The sequence below is a fragment of the Schistocerca cancellata genome, chromosome 3 (genome assembly GCF_023864275.1).
Source record: "Schistocerca cancellata isolate TAMUIC-IGC-003103 chromosome 3, iqSchCanc2.1, whole genome shotgun sequence".
NCBI classification, from domain to species: Eukaryota; Metazoa; Arthropoda; class Insecta; order Orthoptera; family Acrididae; genus Schistocerca; species Schistocerca cancellata.
The window spans coordinates 132,479,818-132,506,953 of NC_064628.1; the positions used below are offsets into that span (position 1 = coordinate 132,479,818).

At 42.4% G+C, this 27,136-nt stretch overlaps 1 protein-coding gene across 2 annotated transcripts in view; it reads right to left on the reverse strand.

Annotated features, from left to right (window-relative positions):
* Window positions 1–27,136, reverse strand: part of LOC126174751 (structural maintenance of chromosomes protein 1A) — a 196,559-nt gene that overhangs the window by 157,743 nt on the left and 11,680 nt on the right. For both annotated transcript variants that reach the window (XM_049921073.1, XM_049921074.1), the window contains exon 4: window positions 13,511–13,659. In XM_049921073.1, the coding sequence (XP_049777030.1) occupies window positions 13,511–13,659 (149 nt within the window). The remainder of the gene's footprint in view (window positions 1–13,510; window positions 13,660–27,136) is intronic.

Consider the following 27,136-nt stretch of genomic DNA (forward strand, 5'->3'; position numbering starts at 1 on the left):
ATATAAAATACATTCACTTTTCAAATATCTTTTACATAACTTCATTTCAGCATCGCCAAATTCAATGCTTAATTATACTGAGATATATGAATCTGAATTTCTTTTGTCTAAGTAGTGTGTGAAAATGTTCAAGAATCAGATATTGCTTTGTTTTTGGGAAAAAAGAAATTGCTAACAATGCAGCTCTATTGACAAAAACAAGTGTATGAAAGATCTAGCAGTCTCTCGTCTCTCCCCCAAATTGTGGAACAAACCGTTAACTTGAAAGATAAAGAGCACGAAGAATTGTACTCATCTCAATTTCAAATTTAATGCAAATTCTGTAGTTCAGCTCTACAACTGCTGTAGTTCAACTCTACAACTACACATATTATTTGAAATTTGCCATTGTTTTCTTTCACTAGTTTATCCACTCATAACTAATTCACAATATGTTCAGAACAATACAAAAGCACATCTACATTTTCCTTTATGTAAACAATCACAAATTTTCCAATAACAAAATTAATGATTCCATACTAAATACACAATTTTTAATTTTACAAGTTATCTAATAATTATAAGCAGTACTGAAAAACTAATCACTAAGTGGTAGCAAGCTGAATCCTGTGAAAGCTTTTAGGAACCAAGAGTTTCTTTCTCTGACAAAAGATTGGAAATAATTGGAAGGAAAGATACTGGTTGAACTAAAGATATAAAGCAAGTCACTCACAATGCTAGGTCAAAGAAGAATTACCGGAAAGGAGGAGGGTATTGGTTAAGGATTAGCTTTGAAACCCACAGAAATCTGAAGAGTCAGAGAAGGTGGTAAGCAAGTCTTGGATGAGTGGAAACACCATAAATTAATCAAAAATCTGAGGTAAGAAAATGCAGGAAAAATGGTAGAGAGAGAAGAAAAATAAAATTTAATTTTGGAATTTAATCATCTCGATTGCAATTTCAGCATTATGCCACTTTCAAGCACAAGATTTTGACATACAGGACTGCATTAGGCAATGCCAAAATTGCAATCATAAACTAAAATTCTAATAACTGAAAGCAAGATGATGATATTAAAAATCATAGTAGCTGTGGACCGATATTACAAGAAGGTAATAAAATTTTATTTATTCCTTTCATCTCTGTCACTTTTAAGTGCTCAGGTTTTCAGATTATCTTTACATTTACAACTCGTTTTCAATTTTCATTCTGTCCAGTTTTCTTGCTCTGGCATCCCGCATGTATTTTCCTGGTACCCATTTGTCTTACCAGACACTTTAGGTCCAACCATTTCCCCTAGTCTCCAGAAAAAGGAGACCCAGGTGAAAAAAGCCAGCAATTTTATACAGCACCAGTTCTACACTGCTGACATTAAAAATGTTAGACCACCAAGAAGTGTGAAAGTCAAACTTTTACTTATTGTGCGTTTTATGGGTAGTACTCTACGGCATTGGCACTTTACTTAGCTCGCATTTACTGTTGCTACCTTGGTCAACAGAAAGTAACAAGTGTCTGGGGAGAAAGCACAGATGACTCCCATATATATATATGAAAGGTAAAAGAATGGACCAGCAAAATTACAGACCACTATCCTTAACTTCAGTTTACTGCAGAATTCTTGTGCAGACCCTAAATTTGAAGACAGTGAATTTTCTCGACAGAGAAAAGCTTCTACCCACAAATCAAGAGAGACTTAGAACCTGTCATTCATGTGAAATGCAGCTTGCACTTTACTTGTATGACATCTGTGAACCATGGAAAGAAGGGCAATAAGCAGATTCCATTTTACTAGAATTCTGTAAAGCACCTAACACATTGCCATACTGTAGGTTGTCAATGAAGGTCCAAGCATACACAATAGATCGTTAGATACATGAGTGGCCTGAAGACTTTTTAAGTGACAGAACCCAGTCCTGGACAGCAACCACCAGAAAGGGGGGGAAAAAAGTTTCATCTGGAAGGCTCCAGGGAAGATTGATAAGCACTCTTGTTCTCTATGTAAATAAATGATCTGACTGACATGGTCAGCAGCAATCTGTGACTGTTTGCTGATGACGCTGTAATATGTGGGGAAAAAGTCATCCTTGAGTGGCTGTAGGAGCACAAAGGACGACTTCGACAGAATTTCGATTTGGCGTGATGAATGGCATTTTGCTGTGAATGTTAAAAAATGTAAGCCAATGCAGACAAGTTTGTAAAACAATGCTTTAATGTTCAGATAAAGTATCTGTAGTGTGCTGCTTGTCTGATTAAATAGCAGGCATAATATTGCAAACTGACATAAAACAGAAGAAGCACATAAACTGGATATGCCTTGAGGCAGTTTTTTGCAAAGCACTATTGAGAAACTTTGAAGAAATGGCATTTGTAACAGACTGCAGAACGATCCTACAGCTGCCTGCAACACACAACCCACATAAAGACAGTGAGGTCAAGATAAATCAGAGCTCGTATGGTATAGTATAGGTAGCAGTTTCTCCTTTACTTAATTTGTGAATAGGAAAGGATATGAAATGACTTGCAGTTGTAAAATGTAGCCTCCAACATGCACTATATGGCTATTTAGGGAGTATGTATGTAAATGTAGATGTACAGTGTAGAAAGAAAACCATGTGATGATCATTCCATGCCAAATGGTTTTGAGATACTCACTTGACTATCATGTATTTTGATGAAATTTTGTGTGAACGTTCACACAAATTCCCAGTAAACTTTGGTAAAGTTTTACAATCACTATTTAATACTTGTGGAGATAAAGTCATTTATTTGTCCCCAGAGTGTGCCTTTCAACAGTGAACGGTCGAGTTTTTGGTAAATTTGAGACGTATCATCTCATGCAATTTTTTCTTAAAAGAAACAAAACTATGCCATATTATACAACTTTTTGTGGTCTCTTAAACAAAATAATAATAAGACAGTGTCATGAGCAGTTTACATAAGAATAATTTCAAACAAAGTTGGAAAAAAAGCCACTTGAAAAGAAAGTGAATTCTAGGTTTTTATATCTCCAGAAGTAACTACATAATAAACCAGACACTTTGTGTTAATAACTTACCAAAATAATATGTCAGACACCCTACTGCTTTTCAGTAGTTTACAAGTTGAGGACGAAGTTCAGTATTTTTTAAAACTGCCAAAAACTGGCATTTTTAGCCCACTTTTACAAAAAGGCATTTTCTGTGAACTCTTTTAAAACATTTTCATTAGAAAGAACACATTACCAGTCAACTGTAATCTTGGTTTTGCAATGTCAGCAAATAAGCCTCTAAAAAAATGTAGTGAAATTCCAGTGCTCATCTGACATCTTTCATTCTGTTTTACAATTATTTAGTACTATCTGGAAATTTAATAAAAAAAGTCCTGGTGAATAGCACGTGAGCTGGAGTTAGAACACCAAGAAAAACAAAAACAGAGGGAATGTCCATTGTCCCCACTCATCGGGATATATTTTTGCCAGTTGTTGTTCTGTTGAAAAATGAAATACCATCTAGTTTCTCTGCTGTAATAACTACAGAATCAAGCTAATTACAAGCTTCTAAATTTAACTGTGTGTTACCAAAGGACTGGAGATCTTGGTAATAAAACTGTTGCAGAATAGCTGCAACACAAACCCTGCAAACTACTATCAAGTTCTAGCTCATTATTGCATTGTTTATATCTAGCACAATCTGCCTGACACTTTTGGAAAAATATTTATGTTAATGATGATTTTGCATATACACTCCCGGAAATTGAAATAAGAACACCGTGAATTCATTGTCCCAGGAAGGGGAAACTTTATTGACACATTCCTGGGGTCAGATACATCACATGATCACACTGACAGAACCACAGGCACATAGACACAGGCAACAGAGCATGCACAATGTCGGCACTAGTACAGTGTATATCCACCTTTCGCAGCAATGCAGGCTGCTATTCTCCCATGGAGACGATCGTAGAGATGCTGGATGTAGTCCTGTGGAACCGCTTGCCATGCCTTTTCCACCTGGCGCCTCAGTTGGACCAGCGTTCGTGCTGGACGTGCAGACCGCGTGAGACGACGCTTCATCCAGTCCCAAACATGCTCAATGGGGGACAGATCCGGAGACCTTGCTGGCCAGGGTAGTTGACTTACACCTTCTAGAGCACATTGGGTGGCACGGGATACATGCGGACGTGCATTGTCCTGTTGGAACAGCAAGTTCCCTTGCCGGTCTAGGAATGGTAGAGCGATGGGTTCGATGACGGTTTGGATGCAACGTGCACTATTCAGTGTCCCCTCGACGATCACCAGTGGTGTACGGCCAGTGTAGGAGATCGCTCCCCACACCATGATGCCGGGTGTTGGCCCTGTGTGCCTCGGTCGTATGCAGTCCTGATTGTGGCGCTCACCTGCACGGCGCCAAACACGCATACGACCATCATTGGCACCAAGGCAGAAGCGACTCTCATCGCTGAAGACGACACGTCTCCATTCGTCCCTCCATTCACGCCTGTCGCGACACCACTGGAGGCGGGCTGCACGATGTTGGGGCGTGAGCGGAAGACGGCCTAACGGTGTGCGGGACCGTAGCCCAGCTTCATGGAGACGGTTGCGAATGGTCCTCGCCGATACCCCAGGAGCAACAGTGTCCCTAATTTGCTGGGAAGTGGCGGTGCGGTCCCCTACGGCACTGCGTAGGATCCTACGGTCTTGGCGTGCATCCGTGCGTCGCTGCGGTCCGGTCCCAGGTCGACGGGCACGTGTACCTTCCGCCAACCACTGACGACAACATCGATGTACTGTGGAGACCTCACGACCCGCGTGTTGAGCAATTCGGCGGTACGTCCACCCGGCCTCCCACATGCCCACTATACGCCCTCGCTCAAAGTCCGTCAACTGCACATACGGTTCACGTCCACGCTGTCGCGGCATGCTACCAGTGTTAAAGACTGCGATGGAGCTCCATATGCCACGGCAAACTGGCTGACACTGACGGCGGTGGTGCACAAATGCTGCGCAGCTAGCGCCATTCGACAGCCAACACCGCGGTTCCTGGTGTGTCCGCTGTGCCGTGCGTGTGATCATTGCTTGTACAGCCCTCTCGCAGTGTCCGGAGCAAGTATGGTGGGTCTGACACACCGGTGTCAATGTGTTCTTTTTTCCATTTCCAGGAGTGTATGTCTTTATTTTTAAATGCTATTGATATGCTAGTTTACTTCTGGTTTGATGTATAGCATATTCTGTGTTCACACAGTTCGCAGTTTATGTGGAGCGTAAGCATACTGATGAAAAATTTTGTAAATGTTTTGCTATGCTCAATAGTGGCCAAACTACTGACAGTTTCTTTCAAAGTGAGGAAACTAACATCCCCCTCGCCATAGGGACCATGCCAAATAGTTGTGCAACAGGAGCCACAAATGAGTTTCTTGAGACAGGATCCCAAGCCTGATGAGAGTTTCTTCATACAGGATCCCGAACCTGATAAAGAGGACTTTTTACACAGGATCCCAAGCCTGATGATACACTTCTTTAAGTGACCCATTCCACAGCTACAAGAGATCTCTCTTAGACACCTGCGCTTGTGTTTGCTCCAAGCTACTTGAATTTTTAGAGATTTCATTAATTTGCTGCTGAATATCATGCTGATGGGCAGACTGTGTCCCTTATCATGCTGGAATAACTGCAATAATGCGCTGTTCTGTGCTTGCCACTCCTTGATGCCAATAAAATGAATTTGCTGGCAGTCTTGCAGGGGTTTCAAACAAACCACCATTTTTCATAAATGCATGCAGCATATTGCTACAGCTGGCGATCAGATGTTAATATACCTCCTCCACTAATTTCACTAATTATGGCCATACAAGATAATACAACACTTGAAATTCTGTTGACCTGAATTATTGTTTCATCAGTTGGCAAACAGTGATGATTTTATCTAACTCCTGCTACAATATACCCCTGTTTAAACCTCTCTTCTTGTGATGCTTTATTTTGTTCAATCTCGTTTTTGCTGATGAAAGTGAATTTAACGTTATTAAATCTTGGTGGAGATGCAAAACCGATCTACAGGCATTAGACTGACTACTAACTGGCAGAGGAAGTCATACTAACTGGCAGTTGCAAATCTGTACTCACTGCTCATCACTTTGTTGTACCTTCAGTCACACTGCAAAGTGACTTACCATGACTTGCAGCTAAATAATTTCTTTTACAATTACAACAAACTGATAAAATTTTTGAAATGTTTTCATTTGGTGTTGGAGCCATTAGTGAAATAATGGCTGCAGGATATCTGTGCAAACCATGTTTTTACATATTTGATCAGCTCTCTGATACGAAAAAACCCATGCACTCTAAATATCATGTTCACTATAAATGTCATGTAGCAGACAGTCACTGACATTGCAGGTACTCCAATTCCACATTCTGATTTTGGTGAACATAGATGACAATTGAATGAATTGTTGCTTGATTATTTTCCGAGTGGAAACTTTGCATTGCATTCTGAATAATAAATGAATAATTATTGGCAAAATCCATCTTTAGTTCACATTTAAAGGCACTGAAAAGGAAACTTTGATGTCTGGTGATGTAGTGATGACATTACAAACTCCAAATTTTTTCCCCTATTTTTTTCAATAAATTCAGACACTGTCATTTGCTTCTTGTCCTGAATGGTATGGGTCCAATGCCTATACACAATAATTGCGTGTGACAGGCTCTATGAAAGAGCTGGAAATTGCACAAACACAAACTGCAGCATTCCAGCTGATATAACCGTTACACACCATTTTGGTCTAAAAAAAAACAGTACACACTTTGCAAAGCATTACATACAATAGTAATTGTAAACATTTTAATCATTCAAGGCACAGTTCAACACCTAGGGCTCATTGTTCAGGAAAAAGTTTGTTTGAATAGAAACCAAAAAATGGAATTTATCAAGTGTGATTAACTCCCATTATTAGAGACACAAAAAAGAGAATGCTATCCTTTTTGTTGGATTCTTTATACCCTTCCCATTTCACAGAACTGAACACTTTACAGATGTTTAAAATAAAAACAAAAGACTACATTTTTTTTTTACAGTTTGTAGAATTTTTCTGAGCCAAATGCACTTCCTGTTGATTAGGATTTCTGTTTTTACTTTTCCCAAACATTACTAAATAATTGTTAAACATATTAAACTGTCAGATTTGAGTATCAGCAGAATATGGGTGTATTTTTGCTGCACAGGGACCTTTTCTTTGTTTTTACGCCATTATATGCTTGCATGAAAAAAAACCAAATCAAATTTTTTAAGTGGTTTCAAATAACGAAAATGGTTTTAAAGGGTTGCAGGAAACACTTTTGTATAAAAGTGGGATAAAAATACCCATTTCTGATTTATTTACAAAAATTTTCAATTTTGCCCTCAAATTGTAAACTCCTGGAAAGTAGTAGGAGAATTAAATTGTATATTCTAAGGTCTTGTGCAGTAAAGTATTACACGCATAGTTTCAATTTTATCCTACAATTACTTCTGGAGATGTCAAAGACTTAACTTCACATTTTTTCCAAGCAGCAATTTTTTGGCTGACTTTACATCATAATATGTACGTAGATTGAAGCAGCGCATGAAAATTTGTACTGAGGTTGGGAATCAAACCTGGGTCTCCTGTTTATGGGCAGGAGCATTAGCCACTAAGCCACCTTACCACAGCAGTTCACACACTGCACGGATTACCCTGGCATGCTTTCCTCCTTGATCCTTATTCTCACTGCCGCCCCACATTAGATGCCACGGAGCTATTCCAGAACAGGGAGAGCCTTGCAATTCAGTTCACGTGTAAGGGGAATTTAAAGTAAATTGGCTGTGAGAATTTGGATCGAGGAGGGAGGTGTGCCAGTTGTGCGAGCCGCTGTGCTAAGGTGACTTGGTGGCTTAATGACTTAACGCACCTACCTAGTAAGTAGGAGACCCAGGTTTGATTCCTGGCCTTCGTACAAATTTTCACTTGCCGCTTAAGACTGTATACATAAAAACACATCTGTATGATACCAGTAAAGTCTCTGAAACTGTGTCATCTCATTTGACTTCACATCAAACTATCTATATGAAAATTGTTCACAGTTTTTTTTTATTATTATTTGAATAAAGAATGTGCGTAAGTTGTACGTAATGGCCTAGTTTTGTTTCTTCCAAGGAAATATTGCCCAACATATTATGTTTCAAAGTTGTCAAAAACTCAGGGGTAAACTGTTGAAAGCTGCACTATGACAATATCTCTGCAAGTAAATTTTACAATTTAATTGGGGATATGCACATGTTCACACAAAATTTCATCAAAATCCATGATGATGATAACGGAAATAAGACTACTTGGCACGGAATGGCCCATAATTCAATTTGTCAGTGATTTGGTATATTGTGAAATTTAGTACACAGAGCTGTCATCTCAGGCAGCAACAATGGCTCTAACACAACTGGGCTTTAAGTCAAACTGAATTTGGGCATTGGCTATGGATATGTCATTCAATGCTGTTTCAACTCCATGAAAGAATTCCTCAAATCATAGTGCCTGCCAAGTGGTGGCACACCTGTATCCTGGTAACCCATGACTAAATGTTTTCAGTGAGTGAGGTATCTGGTAAATGAGCTTGTCAGAATATCAGCCCAACACACTGTGTGTCAATGTAGGTCCAGTGCAGTGCAGGGAACAGGGAGTCTCACTGAGAGACCTTGATTGCAGGACACAGTCACCAGCCCTAAAACATAAAAAATGTAATGGCTTTTATCCAAGTGAACCAGAGATTAGTGTGTTGTGTACACAATGGCAGCCCCTACCATCAGTCCATGCCGGCCCTCACGACAATTACAAATGAAATCTGCAAATGTTCGTTCTCCCTGAGCCCTCACACACAAATACTGTGATGCTGTATGCAGAAATGGAAATCCCCTGAAATGATAAGACATGATGCCAGCTCCTATGTTAAACATTTCACTGAGCGCACCACTCTTGACGCACCTCTTTTTAGTGTATCAAGAGAAGCCTCAAAATTGGTTGTTGTGCTGACACTCTGTGGTTCTCCAGACATTCTCACACTTTCCATAGGGATACTTTTCTCGCTTGCAAATAACCCCATTTCTTGATTCAAAGTACATGATATAGCCATACCACCCTGCACGACCAAGGGAACAATACAGCTGTCATCTCGGGCATTAGCTGTGTGGGGCACTTGAGATCCTGCATCATGTTGAGTACAGCCCTCAAGAATCCACAGATTCCATATTCACATGACATTCTTAGGATCGCAAACAACATTAGCAGCAGTTCTTTCCTTTCTTAGAGAATGTAGGCAGCATCACTCCTACTTACTTTGTGCAGGTATTACATGCATGTAGTAACTTCATGCCATTTTGAAATTTGTTGCAAGCCATCTTCATAGTGTTGTAATTTTAATGGCCAACAGTGGGTTTTTAGTTTGGTTGGCACTAAGAATATTAAGGGCACACAAACATCTTCAGTTATCTTCATATTAACACTGGTGACCAAGTGCAACACACCATGAAACAGTGTTCAAAAGACAAATGAAAGTGGCCCAGAGAACAGAGTTCCAGGGTACAAAGAAACACAGCTGAGGAAAGGGAATACAATATTAACCAGGCTACTGCAGATGCTGAAAGTTATCACATTCATCTCTTGGCACTTTTTGGTTCTGGTCAGCAAGTTGCTCAAGGAGGATTGAAGTGGGATTGCTGTAATTGCTGCAGTCTCATCTGAAATGTTTTGTTGCAGCTCTTTAAGACAATAAGTGTTGTTGCAATACATATTAGACTTGAGGATGCCTCACACAAAATAATTGCTCACTGACAGTTCAGTTGACCTGGATGGCCAGACTGACCACTGCTAACAATTCTGTCAGGCATGAAGACTGTGTAAACATGCTCCAAGGTTCAGCTGACTGTACAGGCAGTTGCTAAATCCTGCTGGAAGTAACTGTAATTCTTTTCCTCCTCTGTTAATCCTGCCACAAATGGTTTCAAAATGTTGGCAATGTAATGTGCCGAAGCCAGTGTCTGATGAAAGAATATGGGACCAATTATATGCTGTGCAGACGTTGCATCCCAAACCCCAACCTTCTGATCCTGCAATGGTGTTTTGGGGAAGATATGCGGATTCTCTGCTGCCCAGTACCTATGATTCTGTGAGTTGACATAGCTCCTCTCATCAGACATAAAGAACAGATCCATGTGCAAGCCATTCATTGTTATGTAAGTGAACAACTGCTCACAAAACTGGAGGTGGTGAGAGTATCTGCTGGTTTTAATGCATGAACAACATTGACATTTGGTAGGTTGCATGTGAAGGTCCACGTGATATGCAACCTCTTGTGACAAGTGTCGGGCTGATTTGGTAGGACTCAAGCATTTTCTGGTGAACTGCAGCCATATTTTCTGGTGAGAAGGCACGATTTGGAATGTTTTTTGACTTGTTCAAAACAGATCCTGTCTGAAGCAATTTTCACACTAGGCATTGCATGGCACACTTTGCTGGCACTTTGATACCATTAAACTTATAAGCAATCAACTGCCCACACCATTTCCACGACTGTTGTCATGTAACTTTCCATAATCGGCACCCACTGCTCCACTGTGAGTACCATCACCCCTTTTGCACTGCTCCACTCACACTGACACAGCCCGCACTATGGTCTGAACCGGTGTGGACCACATGGCAGGCATACACGTGGTGTGCACATCATGGGGTGTTGTTCTATGCGTACATTCACATCCAATCGTATCAACTCATCCAGGCCACTTTTACTTGCTCAACGCTGCATATCTCTCAGGTTGCAATGTTTCACAATGCACCAGCCAACTATCATTCCAAAATGAGACTGGTTTATACAAGAGCAATGTATGGACATATCGCTACCTGCTCCTTGACAGGTGTTGCCCTCTGTTGTCAGTTTACAGAATTATTTTAATAGGAGTAGAAGTGAATGTAACAGCTGCTGCCATGACTACTGAGCCATTGTATGCTTGCACTGTGGTGAGATTCTGTGTGTACCCTTAAGGTTTTGATGTTTTCTGCAATTCTGCTACAAATATATCATCTCTTGGGTGAATAAGAAATTTTGGAAACTCTAGAGGAAAAACTGAATGATTCTCGACTGGCAGAAATATCTGAGAGGAAACAGTCTGAAGAAATTGGTGAAGGACTCTTCCAGAAAGGCACAACACTGTCTCAATAGTACCTAGTGCAACTATCAGCAGTAGGCTTGTATGAAGACACTTTCCTGATAAAATTCATGCAAGTGAGATGAAGCAGAAAACAACACTGCTTTGCAAGATTTGTACAAAGAAGATGAAACAATGTATTGCTGCAAGTAGGAAAGCAACAAGTTGGTTGGTTGATTTGGGGGAAGGTACCAAACAGCGAGGTCATTGGTCCCATAGGATTAGGGAAGGAAGACAGGTGTGCCCTTTCAAATGAACCATCCCGGCATTTGCCTGAAGCGATTTAGGGCAATCATGGAAAACCTAAATCAGGATGGCCAGACGCGGGTTTGAACCGTCTTCCTCCCGAATGCAAGTCCAGTGTGCTAACCACTGCACCACCTGCTCAGTAGCAAGTTGGTACTGCCCTGATTGTAACATACTTCTCTGCACACTATAATGTTTCAGACTTTTCCATACAAAAGCCAATTACATGTAAAACTGTTTGAAAACTCAGCTCACACTTTTTTTCCTTTAAGGATAGTAGCATTTTCTGTCAGCATTGTTGTAAAATTTGTTATCTGTTACAGAACTAAAATAAAAGTGAACGATAAACCTTGAGGCTTAATCTTTTTCAGAAAAAGTTCATCTTAAGATAATCCCTGATTCCTACTGCTCACAATTTTTGATCTAATGTGTTGCTTAGTGTATGTTTACAAACGTGACAAACACATATACATAACAGATGCACAAGTTCTTTTGCATTTTATAACAGCCAAAAGGACAGTCATTCAACCTCCACTTTCTTTTACAATTGTTTCAGAATATCTTGGCCAAAACTGGTGGGTGGCTTAGAACATAACTGTGAAGACACAGTGCATTTACCTTAATACAAGTGCATATAATGATAAGGTGTTGCTAAGATCCATAGGCACATTCAATTAGGATATATAGGGACCGATTCTTTAGCTTCTCCCAGCGTAATTCATGATGAAATAGTTCATGGTTGAATGGACAGACGTCAGCACTCAACAGGTGCAGTTTTTGAGCTTAGCAACCACACTGCCATCATAGCACACCTGATGATGTCAATATGGTCGCTTGCCATTATAGTGTGTCTGTTGGACATCGACGTCTGGCCCTTCACCCATGAGCTATTTTGTCAAAATTGTGACTGCTGCAGAATGGCCCCTTGTTTCATCCCACAATGTGTTTATCAAGTATTCTATTTAACTTCTGTCACTGGTTTCTTCATGCATTTACTACCCTCTTCACACAAATAATTGATCCCAGAGCTGAATTTCCACATCAAATTACAACGGCTCATTTTTTTAGCAAATATATATGATGCAGAATGTCTTCATCAGTCTGCACAGGCAATGAGAAGTCACATTTGAAAAAGGAGAGAAGTAAGAATGTCAGTTAGGAAGAAGACTAACTGCCCACACTATTTTATTTCTCCTTAACTAGTTTCGGGCCTAGGCTCATTTAAGGACGGCAGGGACAATTTCTCACATGAATTTCATATTTTATGATGAGAAAAAATTTACTTTGTATATTAAGACATGTCTCCAATCTAGCTCATGATTCAGCGTGTCACAAAACAATGATGCAGACCTCTAAATTGCAACATAGAAAGCACATTTTGCTCAAGATAAAAAGTGAAATTTGTACAAGAAATCCTCACTGCCATCTAAATTTACGTCAAAGCTAGGAATTAGTTTGAAGATTGAAGAAATAAATTTTTCATTAATGACAATATTATGAACAGGATAGATTGCTACTTACCATATAGTGCAGATGCTGGGTTGCAGACAGTTTTCGGTCAAAAGACCTTCTTCTGAATTAGAAAATACACACACACACACACACACACACACACACACACACACACACACACACACACAAATGCAACTCACACACAAATGCAACTCACACACGCATGACCACTGTCTACGGTTACTGAAGTGCTCGCGCGCGTGCGTGTGTGTGTGTGTGTGTGTGTGTGTGTGTGTGTGTGTGTGTGTGTGTTTTTGTGTGTGTGTGTTGCATTTCCGTGAACGTGTTTGTTCGTGCGTTCATGTGTATGTGTACGTGTACATGTGTTTCTTTATTCAGAAGGAGGTCTTTTGATCAAAAACTTACTTGTTTTGCAGTCTGCGACTCATCATTTCCACTATATGGTGAGCAGCAATTTATCTGTTTCATAGTATTGCCATTATACTAGGTTTTCCATTGTTTAAATTTTTCATTAAAATATTGTGACTGGTTGCAGTTTCCTTCCTCACTGACATTTCTGGTAACAGCTGTGATATGCTCCAGCCCTCATGAATAAAATAACAAGAAAGACTGTTTTAACTCACCCACTAATTTCCTCGAACAGTGCTGTCCGCTCTTTGGGATTTTTCATTGCTATTGATTCCACAGCCCCTTGAAATACAAGAAAATTCTTGGCCTTTGCATTAATGCCTAGCTTTTCTAAATCAGCAAGATACACCTGGCTGCTAACAGACTGAAAAAGAGGTACAAGCTACAAGAACTATTGAAATTGATAAAAGAAATGGTGACTTAATTAAAACATGCATTATCACAGTAAAAGTGGAAATCTCCATCACTTTTTTAAATTTCTATTAAGTATGGCACAGTTATCCAATTACGGTAGTAATGCATACGCTAGAAACAATATAACTTTTTTAAAAAATCTTAATTTTGTCAATTAATACTGAATATTTTTTTTAACATTCTCTCACTACTGCATGCCCAAAACCCAAGCAGTTTCATACTGAGTGATTTATGAGCTCATATCACAATGTCTAGCAAAATTTAATTTCAGTAAATGCACAGCATCTGAACACAATGGAAAGAGTAATACAGATTGGTTTTTATTCTGATACTTTGATCCCATCGTTCTTCACCTAGCAACTCTTCCCATAAAGTTCAAATAACTGAAAATTAATCAGCAGTGTTTTCAATTCCTTATGCTTCACAAAAAAATTAATTAACACGCATATTTTAATACTTTCAAAAATTTAAGCATTTATATAAAACCATTGTCAAAGTTTTCATCTTCCAGCATTCACAAAAACTGGTTAAGGTTTTGCTGCTGAATACCCACTTCTCCCAACCATACAATATTCCTTGAAACTACAGGGACACATTACATTAAAGCTTTAAGTGTCTTAAACAAAAACTGAAACAGTCTGCTGACCCCACAAATAAAATTGAAGAAGTGCAAATGATAACTCTATATAATACAATGAGAGTATGAAAACATTACATTTCTACTGTTTCCTCTTAAAATTATGTAACAAGTATTCATGAGAGCTGCTCAATTTCAGTAGGGCCAGCTTTCACACTAGTTCCATCTGACCATGGCTAATTCTCTCTCTCTCTCTCTCTCTCTCTCTCTCTCTCACACACACACACACACACACACACACACACACACAAACTAGAAGAAAGACTGAGATACTGTGGGCATGTAGGAAGTGGACAAAGCAGCAAAATTCTGGAGCAATATATTAATAGATTAGTAAAGTTAGAAGACTTTAAAATACAAACAACGTTTCAAAAACAACCACCGACAGTAAAGCATGAAGCGCATGTACAGATTCTTTACGGAATTTGCCATAATTGTTGTCAATGATAATATCAGTCTGAATTCTAGTAATGCATCTCACAAAGTCTAATGACCGAAAATTAATCAGCAGTGCTTTCAACTCCTTGTTCATGATGTGCATAGAGATAAAAGAATCTGGAATTGAAAAGCAACTTAAGTCAGTCAACAAAGGGAAGAACACTTGACATTATGTGTCACCTCTTAAATTCTCCGCTGTTTATATGAAAGCAATCACTACCTTTTTAGCAGCTGTTTATTGTAAAGTATTGGAGCAATTTAGTGTCCAATGTGAGTAGACAGGGGCACCAGTCATGCAATTTTTCATGAAGTCGAAGAGGGCAGATGTATAAAACTGCAGACAGGTATCGCTGCTATTACTATGTTATAGAATTATGGAATGTGTTTTGTGCATCAGACGACTCTTTATGCTATGAATTACTTCTCTGTAGGGCTAACATCAATTTCAGATGAACCAGATACGCGAGCCCAGCTTGCTCTGTTCATGACACCAAAAAATTTCTAGACCGTGGGGATTGGGTCGACACCCTACATACCAACTTCAGGAAATGGCATCTAGTAAACTAAATATAATCTTACAAAATATCAGACCAGATAAGGCATTGGATGGAAGACATTTTCACCAGCAGAACTATGAAAACTGGATAGTGGAAACCTGTTGACTGTAAAAAAAAAAAGCTTACCACTTTCTGGTTAAAAATTACAAGGTGTGATTAGAAAGTTTTAAGAATGGGCTTGTAATTGTACAATGGCGGTACTTACATGCTAAAATAGTCCCCTTCTGACTGAACACACCGACTCCAAAGGTGTTTCCACTTTTGTAACATTCCTGGAAATTTTTTTCCTGAAGTGTGTTAAGGACGCTCTCCTTATTTGCTTGGATGTCTTCAATCGAGTCAAATGGATTCCATTCAGTGAATTCAGTTTAGGAAACAGGTAGAAGTCCACAGGGGCTAAATCAGGGGATATGGTGGTTGTGGAAGCACAGGAATTTTGAATTTGGTCAAAAATTCAATGATGGAGAAGGCATGATGAGCCGGAGCATTGTCATGGTGTAGCATCCAACTCCTGCCTTTCCACAATGCAGGCCCTTTCTTCCGCACTTTTTCACATAAATGCTCAAGGACACATTTGTAGTATTCCTGGTTAATTGTCTGTCCTCCTATGGCAAATTCACGATGCATAATACCAGTAGAATCGAAAAAAATTATCAACATTGTCTTCACCTTTGATCGACTTTGTCGTGCTTTCTTCGGGCGTGGTGAACCTGGAGTGTTCCACTCCGAAGACTGCACTTTGGTTTCAGGATCATACCCATATACCCACGATTCGTCACCAGTAATTATCAATTTAATAAATCTGGGTCATTTTTAGTCCGATTAATCAGTTTTTGGCACACTTCAAGTCGGTATTATCTCTGGTCACTTGACAACACTTTTGCAATGAATTTTGTGGACACTTGACACATGTTCAAATCTTCAGTTAAAACTGCCTGATTGCAGAGAAACTTAAAGTAAGTTAATCAACCACCTCCCTAATTGGAAGTCTACGATCAGAACGCACTAAGTCGTGAACTTTCATAACATTTTCATTCATTTTTGAGGTGGAAGGATGGCCGGACCATGGTTCATCTTCAAATGACTCGCGGCCATTTTTAAATTTGTTGAACCAGACAAAAACATTTGACTGGCTCATACAATTATCTCCAAAAGCTATTTTTAATAGCTCGTAAGTCTCAGAAGCTGATTTCCCAGTTTTAAAACAAAATTTCACACAAACTCTTTGCTCCATTTTTATGTCCATTTTCACGCCGACAGAATCCGGCAACAAGCACTAACACACCTGCACTCAACCGGCTGCCACAACGAACTGAATAAATGAAACACAGTTTCCTGTCAGATGGCATTTAAGGACAACGCAATGACTCACTCCCCACCCACTCTGTACCTGCCCGCCAAACCAGTAAGCAGTAGCGGATTCATTCTTAAAACTTTCCAATCACACCTCGTATTCTACATCCTACATGGAAGTCCTGCTTGTGTGTATGGCAAGTGACAATCTTGGCTGGGGTGGTTGTTTCCCACAGAGACAAAGGAAAGGGAGGGAGTTCGGACATGCTCATGTGGAACATGTAGGTCATGTAAGGGATATGGCAAGCACACATACTGGGGAAGCAAGTAGCATGGTATGGTGCACAATGAAGCTTTGCCGAGAAAATAACACACAGGGAAGTGTGGAGAATCTGGACAAAGAGAAAGAAACAAGGAAGGGAAGATAAAAGTAGGGCTAGTGTGTATTAGAGAAGAATTGGGGAGCATGAGCATGACATGCACACAGTTAAATGGAGAGGGAAAAGGAAATGAGTGATGTGGAAGACAAAGACTAGCACAGACTGAAACCATAAGGGTTGAAGGAAATTCACACCAGTGCAATTCAGATACACCTGCTTGGTATGGGGAGGGGTGGTAGCTGTTCCCAGATGGTGTGAGTTGTGAAGTAGCTGCTAAAGTACACCACATTATGTTTCACAACTGCAAGGTCCAGTTAGTTCTTTATGACACTTTGGTAGTGTCCATTCCTACAGATGAAGAGTTTCCTTTGAGGTCTGATCCACATAGAAATCTACACAGTGGTTTCAGTGATGATGTGGTTATACTGGTAACTGGTGGATGTTCAGCATTTGTTTTGTATCTGAGACTTGGGTAGATCTGCACCAACAGGGATTGGGGTTGGGAGCAGGAAAGCATACAGATGAAGAAGGTCATTGTGTGGATTTGAGGTTGTAGAAAATTGCTTTGAAATGGGGTGCACAATGAAAATTACTTGTAAGGTTGGTGGAGAAGATGTTTCATTATACCCGTCCTGTGTGGCTTTGAGGAGGATACTTATCTGTGGGCAGCCAGTAGGTGTGTGAATAATGCTACATGTGTGTGGTGTGAATAATGCTACATGTGTGTGATGTCATGAGAGATCTGTTCCTGGATTATGACAAGATGGTAAACTTGATTGTGAAAACTTCGGTAGAACCTTAAGCATATTGAGGAAAGGACTGCTTGTCAGTGCAGATGAGATGTCAGAGAGATGAAGGCTAACACCCAAGAAAGTGGCTTGGTGATATAAGGAGGACAAAATGAAATGAATGGAGTAGGTGTTGAGATTATTAAGGGATGAAAATAAGGTGACTTCATATTGTGTCCATGTCATCACTGAATCTGGACCAAGTGAGGGGTTTAGAATTCTGGATACTTAGAAAGAATTCTTCCAGATTGCCTAAGACAGGCTTCAATGGATGGTGCTTTCCAACAGCCCATGCCACATACGGCTTGCACAGCACAGTTAACAATGAACTCAGCATTTGAATTTTACTGCCAGCAATATTTTCAACACAACAAACCAACACTGTTAACAAGGATGGAGTTGCATTTCCACATGTGATCAATGAGTAGAACAGTTACAGCACACTACATTTTCTGTGTATTATCATTACAAGTGAGAAAGAAAAATGATCGCTTATGAGCACTAACATGGCCAACACAAAACCCTGACAAAAAGAATCATTAAAATATGTGCACAAACTGAGATTCATGCACAGTACATAGTTATTCATACGTACTGCCACCATTTCAGAACATGATTGTGTGAAAACTACAATATGTACAGAAAATGATACCTATCAGTTTAGATTCATAATACATGCTGCGATGTAGTTGCTGAGTGCACCACTAGTGGGCAGGTGTCTCAGTACATGCAAACAGTCTGCTGTGTATTGCTGCACTGAATTAGTTCGTACCTACTGATAGGCAACCCAGTGAACAGAGTTCCAAAGCAGGCTGCTGTCATTGCATCTTTCTGGTAGGTACAACAGCAGTGTCAATGAAATGAATGCACAATTCACATTTTCTGCATCACAAACAGTGTCTAGATAGAGCATGTGTAATTTGAGTTAAAAGCATGGAGAGCTGCTCTATTTTCGTATGTTTTGTTGTTTTCACATAGATGTCTGCTGAAACCACACAAAATCTATTAGAAGTATGTAAAAGAGCTATACTGTGGGGTACAAGACCCATCCCCATCCACAATCTTCAGTGAACCTGAAAACCTTCAAACTTCCAAAATTCAAACATTTGTACTACCTTGAGAGTCATTTGATTCACACATCAGATCATTTTGCCAACAGCTGTTAGACTGGTTTCCATAGCTGCAGCAGTTTTGCGCATATGCATGTTAGCAAAAAGGACATTCATTGAATTCACTGAAAGTACGTAACATTCAGTGTAAAAATGTTTTGCTCTATAGCACATTTAACATTTTTTCACTGTATCAAACCAGCCATCAACCATGAAAAAAATCAGCAGGTTTGAGGATGAGACAGATGAAAACTTAAAAGTGAGGCATGAAAGAGAAAAATGAAGCCAGTTGCCATTAAGTTGGTATAATGCCCCTAAAAGTGCAGTAGCTGTTCTCTGTGGCTCATGGTTGTTTTTCGAGGAGGGTAGGGCTCATAATTTAGTTTCAGGTGGGCAGGTAAGTTTAAAAATTAATACAATCTTTCTTATTAATTTGTTAACATAACACTAATAATGAAAGATATAGTACTGTACAGCTAGCACCAAACATCCAACTACCCTTCGTAAAACTGAGTATAGCAAGTAGCTGCCTTTCTCACCAGCTCACTACACGGATCTGGCACTGACAGGAAAACCATCCGATGCAAACACAGGCATGCAGGATCCTTCTCTCTACAGTCTCCAGTGGTCGCTATGCTTCCCAGTAATGCAAGTCTCACCACACCAGGGGCACTGCTACTACATCACTGCCACCAGTCACGAGTGTCTAAGTGCTGGCTATTTAAGTCACCACTTGGCTGATATATGCCAGATGGCACATTGGGAGTCGCACCATGGCCAAGTGCTGTCTGTCAGGTCCCTCAATATGGAGCTCCCTTTGCTAAGTGCACCAGCAACTCTTCAGATGTCAACTCTGTGGCCAAATACTGACCATCCACTGTCCCCCAAAATGTAGTTCTCTTCGCTGAGTGCACTAGTCTCTCCAGATTGACATTCACCCGCTTCCAAAGACTGAGGACCACATCGTTGGCCACATGTCAAACTGCTAGGCTGTCACAGAGTGCCTCATCAGCACCTTTTGTGGGATGTCATCATCTCCGAGCTATAACCTCACAGGACACCACTATCGACTTTGCCCACAACCAAAGACCGAGGAGCACATCATAGGCCGCATATCAAACTGCCTGGCCTTAGCCAAGCGTCTCCTCTGCATCTCTTCATGACCTCACCTCTGTCACCATCTGCAAGCTCTCTGCCTTCCGGGACTTCATCTTAGCACTGTTTGCAGCCACCTACAACCACTCTAAGTGCATTCTAGTGTACAGTGACAGACTCTAAGCCTGCATCAAGTTATTCAACTAGAGACAACTGTTATGTTTGCTCATTGTGCACTGTTATCCACCAAGAGACTACTGTTATGTTTGGCTTGATCAAGTTCATTTTATAGCTACATGGGTTCATATCTAGGAGTGTGTCATTCCCACATGAATAAAAAAATGAATAAAAAAATAAGATAGTATAATACTCACCAAAAGATCCAAAAATAAGACAATAAGACAGCTCTCTCTCTCTCTCTCTCTCTCTCTCTCTCTCTCTCTCTCACACACACACACACACACACTTCAAAATACTATAACAGTCAAAAGATAGCATGGGATAGAACCAATCATTTCAATATCAGCTAAAACCTGTGTCCTAATAGATTACCTCACAAAATTTTTAAACCCTGTTACACTCATGCAATCACATCCTGAAATGTCGTACATTCACAGGTAAATGCAGTGCTGCTCTTCTGTCATAAAATAAAATACAAACAACTAAATATGGCATACTGCCCTGTGGTACATCATAAGCAATGCACACTGGTGAGTTGTTTCAATGGAGGAGAAGCATAAACATTAGGGGACTGTGTTCAACAGGAAGGCGCGTTAATAGCATTTCGTTCATATTCTGTGACTGGAAGGAGCTTTGCCATTGCTGGATAGTGGACTCGTTTAGTCCAACTTCTTGTCTGTTCTATTACTTCTAGCCACCCCCCCCCCCCTCCCCCAACAACACAGGGTCCTCTGCCTCAACAGTGAAGTTATTACATATGAAGAGACTAAACTTTGCTACAGGAGGTACTGTGCAAGCATGCTTGGTTGCCACATCTGGCTATTCACTGGTCCGAATTCCCACGTACTCTAGTACACAGCCGAATATCAAATCCTTCCCTAGATGCTGTATTTGAAGGAGCTTGTTCTTGATATTTTAGACAACTTTCTTTACTGGATACATGCAACGGATTGCTAGCAGTACACTCATGAAGTTAGAGCAAATGTGGAATTTTGTAGGCCGAATATGTCTTTATAAGCTCCAACTGCCTCAATACCACCCACCTGTATCTCTTGCATCACAGATAGTGAATTCAATTGGTAAGTACATCTTGAGAACACAACTGGGTAAAATCACAGAGTAGCCCATGTTTTCTGCCTGCTTAGATTTCTGAGTTTAAACCAGCACATATGAACTACATTTTAAAGTGTTCAGTGTTCTCTCTTCGAGCTGGGAGTAGATACACAACCGGATTTGTTTCAAGTACAAAGGGAGTCTTACTGTATGTGTGACATGAATGACAGACTGTGTGGTATACAAAACTCCAGCAGCTGCGGTGAGAGTAATAAACAGTAATGTTATATAAAATATGTAAGTAGTAATGTTTTCATTACGAGAATAGCTAGTACCAATTCATTTTCTCTACTCGTGTGGTGAACCACTAACTAGACTTCATCATCAGTGGAGTGAGAAACATAGTAATTGTGTCACGAACAAGAAGAATGTGTGTTCATGGATGTTACAATTCAAAGAACTTTGTATGTCATATGACAATGAAGCTAAACAATCTTGGCCTTGGGTTCACCAGTCGGTAAACATAGTCATGTGAGTAGATAAAGTTGGTTTGGAAGATTGCCAATTGAGTGTGAAAAGCTACTGCCTAAAATAGTTGGCATTTCTGTGAGATCTGTGAAAACAGTCTTGCATGATGACCTGAAAATTCAGAAAGTGTCCTCCAGATGGATGCCACAAACAGTCACAAATGAATTCAAGTGTCGTGTGTGGCAATTTGTCAGATGTTGTTGACATGTGATGATGGTATGAATATGATTTTCTTTCCAATACCTGTGACAATCGATCAGACACAGATGGCATTTTTAAATCCTGAAGGTTGGTTGGTTTGTGGGATTGAAGGGACCAGACTGCTACGGTCATCGGTCGCTTTTTCCAAAATTTCAAACACCCACACAGAATAAAAACGAACAATGGAGATGACAACAGACGACACAGGACAAGAAAGACTCAGACAGAGACCAGACAAAAGGAATTGAAATCACACAGAGCGTGACAGTGGTTGGCTGACCATAGAGACAAAAAGGGAAAACACAAAATTGTTAAGGTTTTCATGGGCACTTGTTGACAAACTGCCTATTGGCTTCTGTCTCGGGTTCTTCGGCCGCTGTTCACCTAATGATTTTTCTGACGTTTCGCCAGCACGAGTGGCTGGCATTGTCAAAGCTTCACCCTCCATTGCCGGTGGTGACAATGCCAGCCACTCATGCTGGCGAAACGTCAGAAAAATCATTAGATGAACGTCAGCCGAAGAACCCGAGACAGAAGCCAATAGGCAGTTTGTCAAAAAGGGAAAAGCCAACCACCTAGAAACACACTAAAAAAAAAAAAAAAAAAATAACCCAGTCTAAAATCATAGGCCAAAGGCCAGACTCAAAACAAAAAAATGACAAACACCCAGATTAAGTGATAAAAGCCCCCTGCCCGAATAAAACGCAAAACTAAGCTTGCCATGGCAGTGTCATCTGTTAAAAGGGCAGGGAGCATATCAGGCAGCGCAAACATCTGCCTGAGCACAGCTAAATGGGGACAGGCCAACAAAATGTGGACCACCGTCAAAGCGGATCCGCAGCGACATAAAGGTGGGTCCTCACAGCTCAATAAGTGGCTGTACGTCATTCGGGTGTGCCCAATGTGCAGCCGGCAGAGGACAACAGACTCCTTGCGAGAGACCCGCAAGGAGGAGCGCCACACACCGGTAGCCTCCTTGATGGCCCGAAGTTTGTTTGGTGAAGGCAGGGTGCGCCATTCTTCACCCCAGGTGCGAAGTACATTCTGCCGCTAAACTGGCCTGAGGTCACTCTCCGAAAGTCCAATCGATAAGGCTGGTGCACCGACAGCCTGTTTGGCCAGCATGTCAACACGTTCATTGCCCAGGATGCCGACATGAACAGGGGTCCACACAAAGACCACAGAGCGACCGCAATGGGCAAGAGTATGGAGGGACTCCTGGATAGCCATCACCAGACGAGAGTGAGGGAAACACTGGTCGATAGCTCGTAAACCGCTCAAGAGTCGCTACAGAGAATGAAGAACTCACCTGAGCAGGAGCGGATATACTCTAGGACACGAAAGATGGTGACCAGCTCAGCAGTGAAAACGCTGCAGCCAGCCGGCAATGAGTGTTGTTCGTAAACGGTCCCCTAGAGTGAGAGCATAACCGACACGACCAGCAACCATTGAACCATCAGTGTAGACAACACCACAGACCTGATACGTGGCAAGGATGGAAAGAAAGCGGCAGCGGAAGGCCTCAGGAGGGACCGAGTCCTTCGGGCCCTGTGCCAATTTGAGCCGAAGGCATGGGTGGGGCACATACCACGGGGGTGTATGCAGAGGGGCCCGGAAAAGAGGTGGAAGAGGGAAAACCCCAAGCCTGGAGAGAAGCTCTCTGCGATTGTACAACCCGACCAGGGCCGACGTTCTGGGAGATGGACGACAGACTGAGGGAACAGGAGATTATAATTAGGATGCCCAGGCATGCTACAAACGTGTGTAACATAAGCGGCCAGTAAATGTTGGCGCCGTAACCGCAGTGGAGGGACACCTGCCTCCACAAATATGCTGTTCACAGGGCTGGTCCGGAAAGCTCCAGTGGCAAGTCGGATCCTGCTGTAAAGGATGGGGTCCAGCACCCACAACGCAGAAGGGGATGCTGAACCATAAGCCAGGCTCCCATAATCCAGACGGAACTGAATTAATGCCTGGTAGAGCCATAAGAGGGTAGACCGGTCGGCACCTCAGCTGGTGTGGCTCAAGCAACGCAGAGCATTAAGATGCCGCCAACACATCTGTTTAAGCTGCCAAATACGAGGAAGCCAAGTCAACCGGGCATCAAAAACCACACCCAAAATCCGATGTGTCTCCACCACAGCAAGACGTTCACCATCAAGATAAAGCCATGGCGCAGGGTGAAAAGTGCGTCGCAGGCAGAAATGCATAACGCAGGTCTTGGCAGCCGAAAACTGGAAGCCATGCGCTACAGCCCAAGAATGCGCCTTGTGGATAGCGCCCTGCAGCTGACGTTCAGCAGCTGCAATGCCAATGGAGCTATTGTAGAGGCAGAAATCGTCAGCATACAAGGAAGCTGAGTCGGACATTCCCACCGCCACAGCGAGTCCATTGATTGCAATTAAAAACAGGCAGACACTTAAGACAGTTCCCTGCGGTACCCCGTCCTACTGAACTCAAAGGAACTATGGGACGCTGCAACTTGCACGCAGAAGGTACAATGCAGCAGAAAATTTCGTATGAAAATCGGCAGCGGACCCCGAAGACCCCACCAATGAAGCGAAGAGAGGATGTGATGTCGCCATGTCGTATGGTATGCCTTCCGCATGGCAAAAAAGACAGCGACGAGGTGCTGACAGTGGGCAAAGGCTGTACGGATGGCACACTCCAGGCTCACCAGATTATCGACAGCAGAGTGGCCCTTATGGAACACACCCTGAGAAGGCCCCGAGACTCGAGTACACAACTCAACCGCTGGCTCACCATGCCCTCGAGCAACTTGCAAAGAACGTTGGTGAGGCTAACGGGGAGGTAGCTGTCCACCTCCAGTGGGTTCTTGCCAGGTTTCAAAATGGGGATTACGATGCTTTTCCGCCATTACAACGGGAATTCACCCTTGACCCAGATAAGGTTGTAAAGGTCTAGGAGGCGTCACTGGCAGTCCGCCAAGAGGTGTTTGAGCATCTGACAGTGGATGCGATCTGGCCCGGGAGCCATAACAGGGCAAGCGGCTAGGGCACTTTGGAATTCCCACTCACTGAACAGAACAATGTAGGATTCAGGGTGGCGCATGTGAAAGGAAAGGCTCCGATGTTCCAACCGCTCTTTCAGGGAGTGGAAGGCCAGTGGGTAATTTGCAGAAGCGGAACTCAGAGCAAAATGCTCTGCTAAGCGGTTTGCAATTATGTCAGTCAGTGCAAACTGCTCCATTCAATGAGAGCGCAGGGACGCTGACAGGGGTCCAATAGCCATAGAGGCACCTAATCTTGGCCCAAACCTGCGATGGAGAGGTACGGAAGCCAATGATGGAGACATATCGTTCCCAGCACTCCTGCTTGTGTTGGCGAATGATGCGGCAAGCCCGCACACGGAGCCGTTTAAAGGCAACGAGGTGTTCTAATGAGGGATGCCGCTTGTGATGCTGGAGCGCCCGCTGCGATCTTTAATTGCCTCAGTGATCTCGGGTGACCACCAAGGCACAGTCCGCCGCCGAGGGGACCCAGAAGAACAGGGAATGGTAGATTTTGCTGCAGTAACGATGCCGGTGGTGACTAAGTGAACCGCCGCATCAATGGTGTCAGTGGAAAGAGGCTCAATAGTGGCAATGGAGGAGAACAAGTCCCAGTCAGCCTTATTCATAGCCCATCTGCAGGGGCGCTTAGAAGAGCGGATGCTGTGGCAGTGACAGAAAGATCGGAAAGTGGTCACTACCGCACAAGTCGTCATGCACACTCCATTGGACAGACGGTAAGAGGCTAGGGCTGCAGATCGAAAGGTTGATAGCTGAGTAAGTGCCATGCGCTACACTGAAATGTGTGAAGGTACCAGCATTTAAAAGGGAAATGTCGAGCTCAGCCAATACATGCTCAATGGTGCTGCCTCCTGTTGCCACTGATCCACCCAACTGAGGGATATGGACGTTGAAGTCGCCCAGTAACAGAAAAGGTGGTGGTAATTGGGCTATCAGCACAGCCAGGACGCGCTGCGGGACATCTCCATCCGGTGGAAGATACAGACTGCAGACAGTAACAGCCTGAAGTTTCCACACCCGAACAGGACAGCCTCTAAAGGTGTTTGTAGAGGGACAGACTCACTGTGAAGGGAGTGAAGGACGTAGATGCAGACGACATCAGATGCCCTTTCATAAGCTGCCCAGTTCCTATTGTAACCCCGATACCTATGGAGGGCGGGGGTTCGCATTGCTGGAATCCAAGTTTCTTGAAGAGCAATGCAGATGAAAGGGTGAAGGCTGAAAAGTTGTCTGAGCTCAGCAAGGTGGTGGAAAAAACCACTGCAGTTCCACTGGAGGATGACATTGTCCACGGCAGAGAAAGGCTTGAAGGGACTGAGGAGGCAAATTACGCCGCTGGGTCACCTGCTGCCACCGATTGAGCACCTGTGTAAGTGCTATCCATGGTGACTGAGGGACCAGCGAGATCTATGTCCTCGGCGGACGCCAGAATCTCCACCTCATCCTCAGACACATAGCTCGAATGTTGCGGTGGGGTGGGTGCCACCACAAAGTCCTTTGTTTTAGAGGTGTTTTTCTTGGACTTCTCTCGCTGCTCCTTGGGTTTCACTGGATGGGAGGGCTTCACCGATTCAGTCTCCGGGATGGAGGAGGATCGCAAAGCCCTATGACCACCTGCTTGTGGGCATTTATGCCACTGTTGGGCGTCACCCTTCCCACTTGTGGGAACCTTGGAAGGGAGGGACCCAAGGGACCCCTTGCGAGCAAAAGGAGCCGAAGAAGTTTGACGCTTCTCCGGCTTAGAAGCAGGGACGGACATCCCCGATGGGTGGCCTGGGGTGGGGGTGGGCAGGTGGTGTGGGAGCAACAGGGTGGATAGTGCCCCCTACGGGCAAGGGGGCATAGGGAGTTGTTCGGCTCGGTGAACCAACTGGAATGCGCAGAACAGATGGGGCTAACATTGTTGTTGTAGCAGCGGCATATGAGGAAGTCATTCGCACAGGATGTAGTTGTTCATATTTACTCTTAGCCTCAGTATAGGTCAGTTGGTCCAGGGTCTTATATTCCATGATTTTTCGCTCCTTCTCTAAGACCCTGCAGTCTGGCGAGCAAGGTGAATGATGCTCTCCGCAGTTGACACAGATGGGAGGCGGGGCACATGGAGTATTGGGATGTGATGGGCATCCACAATCTCGAC